The sequence below is a fragment of the Gastrolobium bilobum genome, unplaced genomic scaffold (assembly GCF_033153095.1).
Source record: "Gastrolobium bilobum isolate Gb01-03AN ecotype WA unplaced genomic scaffold, APGP_CSIRO_Gbil_v1 utg12578, whole genome shotgun sequence".
In the NCBI taxonomy this organism is placed as follows: Eukaryota; Viridiplantae; Streptophyta; class Magnoliopsida; order Fabales; family Fabaceae; genus Gastrolobium; species Gastrolobium bilobum.
Window position 1 is genome coordinate 305,236 of NW_026897471.1, and position 12,890 is coordinate 318,125.

Sequence of the window (12,890 nt, forward strand, 5' to 3'; positions counted from 1 at the left end):
GATTACATGAATAGAATTTTTAGGCCTTATTTAGATCAATTTGTAGTAGTGTTTATTGATGATATTTTAATATACTCTAGAGATGAAGAAGAACATAAAGAACATTTAAGGATAGTTTTACAAATTTTAAAAAATAAACAATTATATGCTAAACTTTCAAAATGTGAATTCTGGATGAAAGAAGTGAAATTTTTAGGGCATGTGATATCAAAAGAAGGAGTGTCAGTGGATCCTAGTAAGATTGAGGTTGTAATGCACTGGGAGAGGCCTAAGATTATCACTGAGATCAGAGGTTTCCTAGGATTGGCAGGATATTATAGGAAATTTATAAAGGGATTTTCACAATTAGTATTACCTTTAACTAGATTAACTAGGAAGGAAAATCCTTTTGTGTGGACACAAGAATGTGAGTATTGTTTTCAAAATTTGAAGAATAGGTTGACATCTTCACCAATTTTAATAATCCCTGATCCATTAGGAAAGTTTGAGGTTTACAGTGATGCATCTAGAAAAGATTTAGGATGTGTCTTAACGCAAGAAAGGAAAGTTGTAGCTTATGCATCAAGACAATTGAGACCTTATAAGGAAAATCATCCCACTTATGACTTAGAATTGGCTGTAGTAGTGTTTGCACTCAAAATTTAGAGGCATTATTTGTATGGAGTCAAATTTACGGGATGGCATTTACGGGACTCGGGAATCTATGCATAATAAAGGAGTCATGAGATGACCCGCTCTTTAGAGTCCGTAAATAAAGATTCCCTATTTCGGCAAAAGCTAACCCTAGACCGCAGGGGTTGATACGTTTTTCTTGACATAGGTCAATGGGATGGATAACGGAGACGAAAGGACAATTTACACGGAAACCAAATAGGTATAACACTTTGATCATTCGATGAACTCAACTAGCTCTGGGACAACAAAGCATTGTTAGTGCTCTGTGTTGTCATTAGATGGATTGGGCCAAATGGGTCCAAGCCCATTTATGTCAGTGGCTATGTTGGGCCTGATGGGTCGCACACAAACACCTTAAGTTGTCTTCAATTCTAGCATATGTGTTTTGGGCCCAATAAGGCATAATGGGCCTAAGTTGGAAAAGCCCACATATTGGGCCAAGAGAGAGTAGGTGGCATCATGGGTCAAGTTGGACTTGATCCATGATGTAACCTAATTAATTTAAATGTTAAATTAATAAAATTAATTTGAATACTAATTTCGAATTGAAAATTTGAATTTAAATAAAATTAATTTAAATTCTAATAAATTTTAATTTTAATTTTGAATTTTGAATTTAAAATTTGAATTTAAATATAGTCATTAAACTAGATTTATTGAAGATGGAGAAAATAAAGAAAACCAATCTATTAGATTGATTGGAAACAAATCAATTGGATTGATTGATCAAAATTAAGGAAACCAATTAATTAAAGTAATTGGCTGAAATTGGGGAAACAAATCAATTGGATTGATTAACCAAAATTAAAAGAAACCAATTAATTAAATTAATTGGCTGCAATTAGGGAAACAAATCAATTGGATTGATTGACCAAAATTAAAGGAAACCAATTAATTAAATTAATTGGCTGAAATTAGGAAAACAAATCAATTGGATTGATTGACTAGAATTAAGGAAATCAATTAATTAAATTAATTGGCTGAAATTTAGGAAACCAACCAATTGGATTGATTGGATAAAATTAAGGAAACCAATTAATTAAAATAATTGACTGAAATTGGGAAAACGAATCAATTGGATTGATTGGATAAAATTAAGAAAATTACCCAATAAGATTGGGATTTGATGAGGGCGCTGATTTGACCTAGTCGTAGTTTAATGAGTCGCCACATCTATATATAGTCACTCTTCTTCCTTAGTTTAGTATCACTTCTTCTTCTCTAATTTTCTCTACTAAAACCTTAGCCAACACACACATCAGTGTGGCGGCTATCTCTCTCTTGGAATAACCAAAGGCACTACCCAAACTCTATTCTTCTCTTGAGTCTAGCAACCTCCATTGAAGGATATTGGGCATTCAAAGAAGTGTTCTTTTCTTACTAGACAACAAGGTGGTGTGAATTTCCATCGGAGGAAAGTTTGAAGAATTGATTAAGAACGCATTTGATCAGGAATAATAATCCGAATAAAGCTATCTACTTTAAACCCTAACATGTCTATTGCATGATTCATGGGTTAAACATGGTTGAGGGTAGGCAAAGGCTGCTTCTTCCGCACAAAAAATGTAATTTTTTCCCCTCTTTTATGTTCATGGCCTACAAAAGGCTACTTTCAGCTACATCTGATACCATGGAGCTGGAAGATTGGAGAATTAATAAGCTGGAGTTGAATGTAGCTGAAATGAAATTCAAGTTGAACATTGTGGACATGAAGCTCAATGATGAACTACAACTGGAGGTGAATGACCACAAAAAGAAGATTAATGAGCACCATATAAAGATTGATGAACTATTAATGAAGATGCAGGCAGAGTTTGAAAGGGTGGAGAAGGAAATTAAGCATGTGTGTAGGTGTGCTAGGGTGTTTGCTGGATCCATTATTATTGTGTTTGTAATATATATATATATATATATATATACATATATATATAGGGGTAAACATTTATACAGCCACTTTAGATAAGCTTATCTACAGCTACCGTTTATAACTATGTTCTCCTGGGAGAACATAGTTATAACATTAAAGTTGCTTTTTTCTCTCTCTCCACGTCAGCAGACAGGTTCTGAAAAGTAAATGAGGAGAGAGAAAAAAAAAGCAACTTTTAATGTTATAACTATGTTCTCCCGGGAGAACATAGTTATAAACGGTAACTGTAGATAAGCTTATCTAAAGTGGCTGTAGAAATACTTTTGCCATATATATATATATATATATATATATATATATATATATATATATATCTTGCAAGTTGGCTGGAGTGAAATATATCATGTGGTTCTGTTTCGATTTGCTGGTGTATGTAGCATTACATGTTGTAACATTTTTGGAATGTAAAGATTTGTAATGGAAGGAACAGTGTTGAGATTTAATGAATTGTTGTTCATGAAATGTATATAGCATGGCTTATGTATTTGAAGTTATGTTTATTGGCACAAGATGCAGATAAAAAAGATTGTTGGTCTGTTAATAGCAAATGTACATTCTTGTTAGTCATGACTGATATCAGCATGAACAAGGGGAAATGTCATTGTTGGTCTGTTAATAGCAAACGTACATTGTTGTTAACAGAAATATAGCAGGGACTAAAAAGAACCCCCAAAATTTTGTTAGGGACCATAATCGACCTATGAATTATAAAACAAGGACTAAAAAGGTCCTCGATAGAAAATGTTGAGGACTTATAAGGCCACTTAATTGCTGATGGTTTACAAATGCAGTGAAGCTACATTGAATACATTAATGACACAGAACATTAATGGACTCAGCAAACAGAACAAACAGGGAACTTATGATGGACATTCCCAAACAGAACAAAAAAAATGCCATTTCATCAGCAAAAACCATTGTTGATAAAAACAAAACTTATTTTTTTACATTGAAGCTACAGTGAAGCTACAATGTAAAAACAGGGAACTGATAATGGACACAGCAAACATAACAAAAAATACCATTATTGACAGAAATCACAAAGTGTATCAGCAGACAGTAGGTGCGGACCAAAATTTAAAAATTACAGCATTGAATACATTAATGACACAGAACACAGATAGTAAGCAAACATTTTGCATTCATTTCATCATATCCTAGTTACAATTACTAACCATGGCCAACATGCCACAGTCATACAAAAAAATTCCACTGACATATTTCCATGAAGGCCAATACATGTGTTCCAAAAAATCATAATGTTCCTACTAACTATAGCTATAACCAGAGGCATACAAAAAATGGCCTAATGACATATTTCAACAGGGCCAATATCAAAGTATTTTCTAAAAAATACCCTAATTACAATTCCAATCAATTCCTATATCAGAGGCATCCAAAAAATGGCCTAATGTCAGTGAATCTGAATGGATTCCAATCAATTTTGTGGGGCTGGTCTTGGTGGCTTGAACCCTGGTGTAGACATGAAGCTCATGAATCTGGCCTAGGTGCCACTACTTGTTGCAGTAACCGTCGCATTGGTCACAACCTCAGTAGGATTGCATGGAGGTGGGTTGTTGCCTCTTTATGCTCTTGAACTTGGTTGAACCTCAGTTGTTGCATGTTGGCTGCTTGTCTCTGGTACATGGCATCCTTGACTCATGACTATTTCTTCAACTGTCCTTGATTGAATTTCAACACTAACTGGTTTTTGCTTTGACCTTGAAGGAGCTGCAGGTCCCTTACATGTCTTGGGGTAATAACCAGTCTCACCACATTCAAATTAGACAGTTAACGCATGCAAAAAAATACCTCACCTTGAAATTGGGGCACCCAAAAAATGCTCTATTTGGATTTGTAATGGTTTTGGAGGTGTAAACAACATTGTGCCTCCCACATTTACACAATGGAGCAGCTCTCCTTCTTTCACTTCTGGACCCAAATAAACTACAAGGGCTTGAGCTCCCCCTCCCAGAAGAAATATTCATCTCCTAAACACTAAGTTTCAAATAAAACACCAAATTGAGGATAAACCTTAAATTAGAAAACCCTAAATCAGTAATACCCAAATTCAAACCTTCAATCTTCGAGTCAATCCCCTTCTCTCTGGTTTAAGAAGAACCCTAAACCATACGACGACGTTCCTTTGAAGAAATTGAGAGGGAAGGACAACTTAACGTACAATTGGATTTCTTTAAAGGATTCTGAGCAACGTGGATTATGGAGCTTTAGACCAAGTCGTTCCACCTCCAACGTGGCAGTGACCATGCCCATTAACGTGACACATCAACTCCGTCAATGACGCCGTGTGTTTGGGATTAACAGAAGGATCAACGTGGGACCTATTTGTCTTTGTTGGAGACTATCCAACTAATTTTTTTTAGGGACTAAAATAGATACTGAATTTTTTGTTAGGGACCAATTTAAAATTTACTTTTTAAAAAAATAACACACAATTCAAGAAAAGCTGATAAGAGTTTAAAAAAAAGCTCTTCCTAAGAGCTTTTGTCTTTTAACTTTTTTCTTCATCATAAAAAAACTTTTTATTATAAGGACTTTTCTTAAAATCTGTTTAGTCTAACTTCTATTTATAAGTAACTTCTAGTTTAAAAAAGAGAGATCCAAATCGGCACTGTGACTTTTAACTTTTTTTTTATTATAAAAAAAATCTATATAATAGATTTTCTGAAAATTTATTTGGCTTATCTTCTATTTATAAATAATTTTTAACTTAAAAAAATGATTAGACAGCCACTAGCCACTACAATGATTGAGAAAGATAACAGATAAAGTTAGTGACACATTATGTACAAAAACAAAAAAGACGGTGACGCATTAGGAGAGAGAGATATAATAAATTTTTTACTTTTTCAAGTCTAATTGATTCTTCCTCTGTTAATTATTGAAGAAGTTGGGTTACATGAGTAATTATAATTTAAATTCTTAATGTTTTAAATATTTTTAATTTTCTAATCAATTGTGAAAACAAACTATAAATAAAATTTTAAAATAGATTTTTATTCAACAACTATAAATATTTTTAATCTTCTTCTAATACATATTATGTTCATTTCAACTAGTAACACACTATAAATTCTTTTAGCTTCAACTGAAGATTAACACCATGGGAGCCATCCGAGTCATCTCCACCACTACAATTCAGGCTCCGAGTCACAACAATGGTGACTCCCCTCAGATAATCAATTTAACCCCATGTGATCTCCAGTTCCTCCCAATAGAAACCATCCAAAAAGGGCTTCTTTTTCACAACCCCATCAACGCACAAGACATACAAATCCAAATCCAACAGCTGAAACACTCTTTTTCCTCCACTCTTGCTTTCTTTCCACCCCTCGCAGGCCGTCTCGCCATTGTCGAACATCACGACAACACTTCAACCTCTCACATCGTGTGCAACAATGCAGGAGCACTTTTTGTTCACGCCGTAGCAGACAACACTAGTGTTTCTGACATCCTTAAACCAAACTACGTTCCTCCCGTTGTCCACTCCTTCTTTCCGCTCAACGGAGTGAAAAACTATGAAGGAACATCACAGCCTTTGCTAGCAGTGCAAGTCACCGAGCTGGTTGACGGCATCTTCGTTGGCTGTACAATCAACCACGTGGTCGCTGACGGAAAGTCGTTTTGGCTTTTCGTCAATTCATGGGCTGAAATCTCACGTGGTTACCTTAAAGTATCAAAACTCCCAGCACTTGAACGTTGGTTTCTTGATGGCACTGACTGTCCCATAAGATTTCCATTCACAAAACAAGAAGAGAAGCAACACCTTGAATTCTTCAACCCACAGTCACCACCTGAGAGGATCTTCCATTTCACAAAGGAAAAAATAGCGCAACTCAAAGCAAAAGCCAATGCAGAGGCCAGCACAAACAAAATATCTTCTCTGCAAGCTCTTTTAACTCACCTTTGGCGCTCTGTTATCCGTTGTCAACGTCATGACCCACAAGAAGAGATCCATTATTTCATGGCGATTGGGTTTAGATCCAGGATGGTTCCACCGTTGCCAGAGGATTATTTTGGAAACGCTGCTACGTTTGGTGGTGTCACCATGAAAGTAAGGGATCTGCTTGAGGGTGGACTCGGCAAGTGTTCTTGGGAGATGAACAAAATGATAGCTTCATACACTGATGAGAAGGTGAAGAGCCACTATGAGTCTTGGGTTAAAACCCCAAGGCTGCTTTGGCTGGGTAGCGTGGCCAGTAGTAATTCCTTGGCCACGAGCAGTTCCCCAAGGTTCAATGTTTATGGTAATGACTTTGGTTGGGGAAAACCTGTTGCAGTGAGAAGTGGCGGAGCAAATAAAAGAAACGGAAAGATTACTGTGTTTGCTGGGTCAGAAGAAGGAGGCATTGACATTGAAGTGTGCCTTCCTTATGAGATTTTGGAGGCCATGGGAAATGACCTTGAGTTCATGGATGCCATTTCCATATAATGTGGGTTCAAGGCATAATCTTTGTTTAATTAGTTCAGTTCCGATCATGGGGTGTGTTTTGTTTAATGAATAATAATATCTTAGTTTCTGATTTTTAGTTTCAGCTCTGTTATTGTCCATGACAAAAATGTTTTACGTTCGGTTTCTGTAAGGAGTAAACTACTACGCCATGTCGTTACATTCATAGATTGTGTTGTGAACTTTGTTCCTGTAGCGGGAGCTTTGATAAACAGGGGAAGGGAGAAGAAGAATTCAAGGGAAGAGAGGGAAACTAGAGGAAGGGAAAGAAATTGTGAAACCTTTTTCCATTCTTTTTATTGCTTGCTGATATTGATATATATCCACTATAATTAGTTACAACAGTATTTTTTTTTTCTTTTTTTGAAATACTAGTTACAACAGTATTAAGTTTTTACGAAAATAACAAAATAAAGCAACACGCAATATAAATGAAAGGAACACATGGTATTGGTATTGATTGTGGACTTGTGGGTTTAGTAATCTCAACTATGATTCATGACTGGAACGGTTTGCTACGGTTCCCCAGAAACCTCTGATTTTATTTTTATCAATACTTTAAATTACTACGGATCTTCTCACGTGAAAGAAAGTATTTTTTATGTCACTAATCGATATGTATATTTTGTTTTGTTATTTTTATTTTTATTTCTTAATGATGAGACCTATCTTAAACATGTGTGTAGGATACTTAAAATTTTGGAAAAAAACTTTCTCATGTGAAAGAAAGTATTTCTTATGTCACTCATACATCGATACTCATACATCGATATTTGTGTTTTGTTTTATTATTTTTATTTTAACTTCTTAATGGTGGGACCTATCTTAAACATGTGTGTGTAGAAAAATTTCTTTTCTCATATGAAATGAGAAAAATAAAACCTTAAAATTTTATATGATTAGGTTATATGAAATTTTTATATCTATTTCTCTCTTCACATACATTAAATAGGTAGGATTCAATTATCATTAATAAAAAAAAAAAGATAAATACAAAAAATTTATATAACTAGATAATGTGAAATCTATATTCCCCCGGAAAAAATCTCCTATTGTCACATTAATTTTTTTTAAGCTTTTGTAATTTTTTAATTTTTCTTTGTAATAGTGATTCTTCCGCTATATAAATATCTCTATAGTAAGAGATATATGTCACCTTCAAGATAAGAGAATGATTGCCAATACTTAATTCGCCGAAAAATGTTAAATATTCCATTCATGGATCACGTTCTTTGTTCATAAATAAGGTTAATTTTATTATATGATATTTTATAAGAAAAATGCACTTTTTACTTGAAAACAAAGATTCTTTTCCCAGTTCACCAAAAAAAAAAAAAAAAAAAAAAAAAATTCTTTTCCCATACAATAGACAACCGTAAAAGGCGAAAAAATTATGGAACATCCGGAAAATATAAAATATCTTTACATATCATTATGCACGCCATGACGCTAAAGTCACTTTGGTGGCTTATTTTATTCATATGATCAAAATCTTCACAGTTGATTCTTTGAAATATTTGCACATAAATATTAGGAGAATAGTTTCTTATATTGTTAGAGAAATTAATGTCTCTCCTACTGACTCACCAAAAATCGTGTCTTACTTTAAAAAAAAAAAAAAACAATTGGTGGGCTCCATAAATTGATTCTATTTGCAGAAAATTTAAAATGTCTTATATAACAGGAGAGAGTTAAAATCCATAAATATTTGCACATAATTTTTGAACAAATACGGAACGAATATGGAATGCAGAAAATCTCTTGGACTATAAATACATACTTTTTATTTCATTCTTCGCATCCAATTTAGAGAGAAAAACATCAAGTGCCTCTTGAGTATTGTTTTAGGTGAGGTGTATTGTTTTAATATAAAAGAATTTTTTCTTATATTATACAGAGGTTATAATTTCTTTCACTTAATAAAAAAAAATTATACTCTTATTCATGATTTTTTCCAATTGGATTCTTTTACATAAATATTGTATGTCACTTCAATTGATGTATTTGTTGATTTCTTAACCGATTGAATTAAGATAAAGTTTTTTTTTTTGAATGTAAAATTAAGATAAAGTTAATTAAACTATTAGTGTCTAAGAAAATGGTTAAACGACAAGGCCTTGAATTTAGTGATTATTTAATTAATTGTCGTTGCATAAAATGAAGAGACTCCCAATAAATTTTCACTTATATACCTGGCCAGTTTTTATGGTTTGAAGTATATTAAAAATGGGGAAGGATATACTTACCACAAAAAACGTTTATCATCCTTACAATCAACTAAATCGTTGTTGATTTTTGTCAATCAAATGGTTATACTTTATTCAAAATTATTGAGTTATATTTATTAATTAATTCTTAATTCTTAATAAATTATAACTGTTAGATTGACGAAAATCAACAGTGATTAAATTAGTTGTAAAGGTGGTAAATATTTTTGGTGATATCCTGCCCCTATTATAAAATTCATATTTTTCTCAATTCTATTTTAGTTGTAAATACTCTGTTACCAAAAATAATCCAAGTAATATATATTAATAAACACAAACAATGTTCATTAATTAACACGAAAACAAGTATTAAAGGTGGCACAGTCAACATATATTAACACTTCAGTGTATCATAAAGAAAGAAAGGTGAAAAGAGAAAAACATATGAAGATAAAGGAAAAGCTTTTGGAAAAGTATAGAAATATAATTAACTTATGAATTCATTCGTCCTCTATTATTTCATATAAGTCTTGTCCTTATATAGACCCTATATATGAATAAAAAGTAAACACATTTTAATATAATAATCGTTTGATTATATAATATTGGGTTTTATATTTCTCATTCAACATGAGAATTGAATTCTCATGTTGTAAAGACAAAAAATATGTGGGACCCGTATGTAAGAAAAAATTATGTGTAGGACCCACATTGGCACGAAAATCGAAGGGTGTGTAAGAAAATTTAAATTCTCATGTTAAATGAGAATTATAAAACCCTATAATATTATATCAAAAGTTATAGAAAATCAAATGGTAATCCACGTACATAAGGCAGGTCAAAGTCATCCACATATTAAAATACATATTTTACAACATATTATTAACACTAACGTTGATTCTAATTTGTCAAAACAAACCGTTAATAAATAAAAAGTTTAGCATTAACGAAATAAAAAGTAAATTAAAAATATTTACTTGTATGAGTTGGAATAATAAACAAAACTGCTTATGTATATAAAGAAGGAAAAATATTTCTGTTTTTGTTATAAATTTTTTTTTCTACTAAGTTCACATAAAAATGATTAAGTTCCATTTTAATAAGAAAAGAAAAAAAAAGTCAGTGAAATTCATTATTTATTTTTATATGGATGTTAAATAATATTTAAAAAGATTCTATAATAAAAAGTAGAAATGTTAAACCTATATATAAAAAGAACAATGACAAAAGTGTTGAAATAATATATAAAAATAAAATAAAAAGAGATGATAAAATTATAATGTCATTATAAAGAAAGAAACGAAAAGCTGGGACGAATTTACTCTAAGACCTAAGTAAGAACTAGAGTAAACACCCTCTTTTTGGTCTGTGGCAATATCTACAAAAAAAATTTTAGTCCCTGGTAATAAAAAAGGATCAAATTGATCCGTAACAGTATGCAAAAAGGGCCACGTTAGTGATGGAGGAGTTGACATAAGGACTAATGTGACCCTTTTTTCATAATTTTAGGGACTAATTTAATCTTTTTTTATGGCCAGGGACTAAAAATAATTTCGTAAATATTACCAAAGACTAAAAAAAAATGTTTAATCTAAAAACTACTTCATAAAAACGTGACATGACTATGCGATGTTACATGTTTTGTCTTATTGATACAAATTCACATCACATAGATATCCACGCCTGAAAAGTTTCTCCGGAGCAGTGAAGGAATAATGTTTAAGATATAGATATATAACTTTATTTTCTGCATTCATACACAATACAATCGGAATGATTCACCATGATATATTTGATTTGTGCATAATATCATATAAAATGAATACTTTTTTTTGACTACTACATAATATTAGTATCAGTAATAAGTGAAAATGTGCATAATATCATATAAAATGAATAAATTTTTTTGACTACTACATAATTAATATTAGTATCAGTAATAAGTAAAAATACATTTAAAAATATAAAATTTTGATGTTTATACCCATTGATTGAAGTAAGGAATCGTAATATATTTATAGGGTTCGCTTTTTCTGCAGTTACTGCAGATAAGTTATCTGCAGTAAGTCAATACGACGTCGTTTTGGGACGAAAATCATGGTATTTTTGTATTTTTGTAATTTTAATTTATTTCAGAGTTATAATAGTCTTTATATTTATAATTTTTTAAGATTCTAATACTAAAACGACGTCGTTTTGAGAATAAATGCAGATAACTTATCTGCATTAACTGCAGAAACATTATTCCCATATATATATATGGGAAAAGTATTTCTATAGCCATTTTAGATAAGGTTATCTACAACCACCACTTTTAACTATGCTCTCCCGGGAGAACATAGTTATAACACTAAAGTTGATTTTTTTTCTCTCTCCACGTTAACTTTTTTTTTTACAACCTCTTACAATCATATCTTAACACCGTTGATTTTCGCCAATCAACGGTTATGATTTTTGCAAATTAAATTAATTAATTAATTAATTATTAATTCACAATAAATGATAACCGTTGATTGACGGAAATCAACGGTGTTAAGATATGATTGTAAGAGGTTGTAAAAAAAAAGATTTTAAGTATAACCTTCCTATATATATATATATATATATATATATATATATATATATATAGGCAAAATCATTTCTGCAGCCGCATTACGTACAACAACGACAGGTGTATGGTTATGATTCTCCATATTTAATGCTTTCAAGTATATATATGGCAAGTATTTAATTGCTGCACGTACAACAGCTGCAGAAATGTAAACTAAACTCCATATATATGGGTTCGCTTTTTCTGCAGTATCTGCAGTAAGCCCAATACGATGTCGTTTTGGGGCGGAAATCATGGTATTTTTGTAATTTTAATTTATTTCAGGATTATAATAGTCTTTACATTTATAATTTTTTAAGATTTCAATACCAAAACGACGTCGTTTTGGAATAAATGCAGATAACTTATCTGCATTAACTGCAGAAATATTTTTTCCTATATATATATATATATATATATATATATATATATATATATATATATATATATATATATATATATATATCTATATCTTAAGAATAAATTCCTTTTTGAAAGAGTTAAAAAAACACTATTTAATTTCATTAAAGTGTTTTTTTATATACGTTCTTTTTCAAGGCACTTTTTGAAGAGAAGAGAAAAAAAATATGAACCCCACATATTTTTATATATGTAGATAATAAAAATTATCTTTTGTAATATGAAAGATATTAAACACTCTTTTTAAACAAGGATTCCATGTTTGTCTTCTTTCCGGATGTTAAATATTTATCAAAAGATGGAGTGTTATTTAAAATCATATTTGAATTGAAATTGTGATATTGATTTTGTCTCTTTCTCTCTCCTCTCCTCACATGTAGAGCTGGCAAAATAGGATTGGCTTAAGCGGCTGACTCTCCCTGTGAACAAAATGGGGCGGGCCGAGGCAGTCAGACTAAGTTTTACAGCCCACTCTCAAAAGCAAGGCAGAGCGGACTGATTCATTTTTTGGTGAGTTGATAGCGGGACGGAACGAGTCAATGTAAAATAGGTTCGGGCTAGCGGGTCAACCCAACTCTCCCGCCAAACGAGACAGAGCGG

At 31.9% G+C, this 12,890-nt stretch overlaps 1 protein-coding gene across 1 annotated transcript; it reads left to right on the top strand.

Annotated features, from left to right (window-relative positions):
* Positions 1-5,726: 5,726 nt before the first annotated feature.
* On the top strand, positions 5,727-7,101 carry LOC133307184 (uncharacterized acetyltransferase At3g50280-like). Its single transcript, XM_061507640.1, has one exon. The coding sequence runs from the start codon at positions 5,727-5,729 to the stop codon at positions 7,053-7,055; it is 1,329 nt and encodes a 442-aa protein (XP_061363624.1). The 3' UTR covers positions 7,056-7,101.
* The last annotated feature ends 5,789 nt before the right edge of the window (positions 7,102-12,890 follow it).

Coding starts and splice junctions, on each gene's coding strand:
- LOC133307184 (XM_061507640.1), top strand. CDS start 5,727: ATGGGAGCCATCCGAGTCATCTCCACCACTACAATTCAGGCTCCGAGT.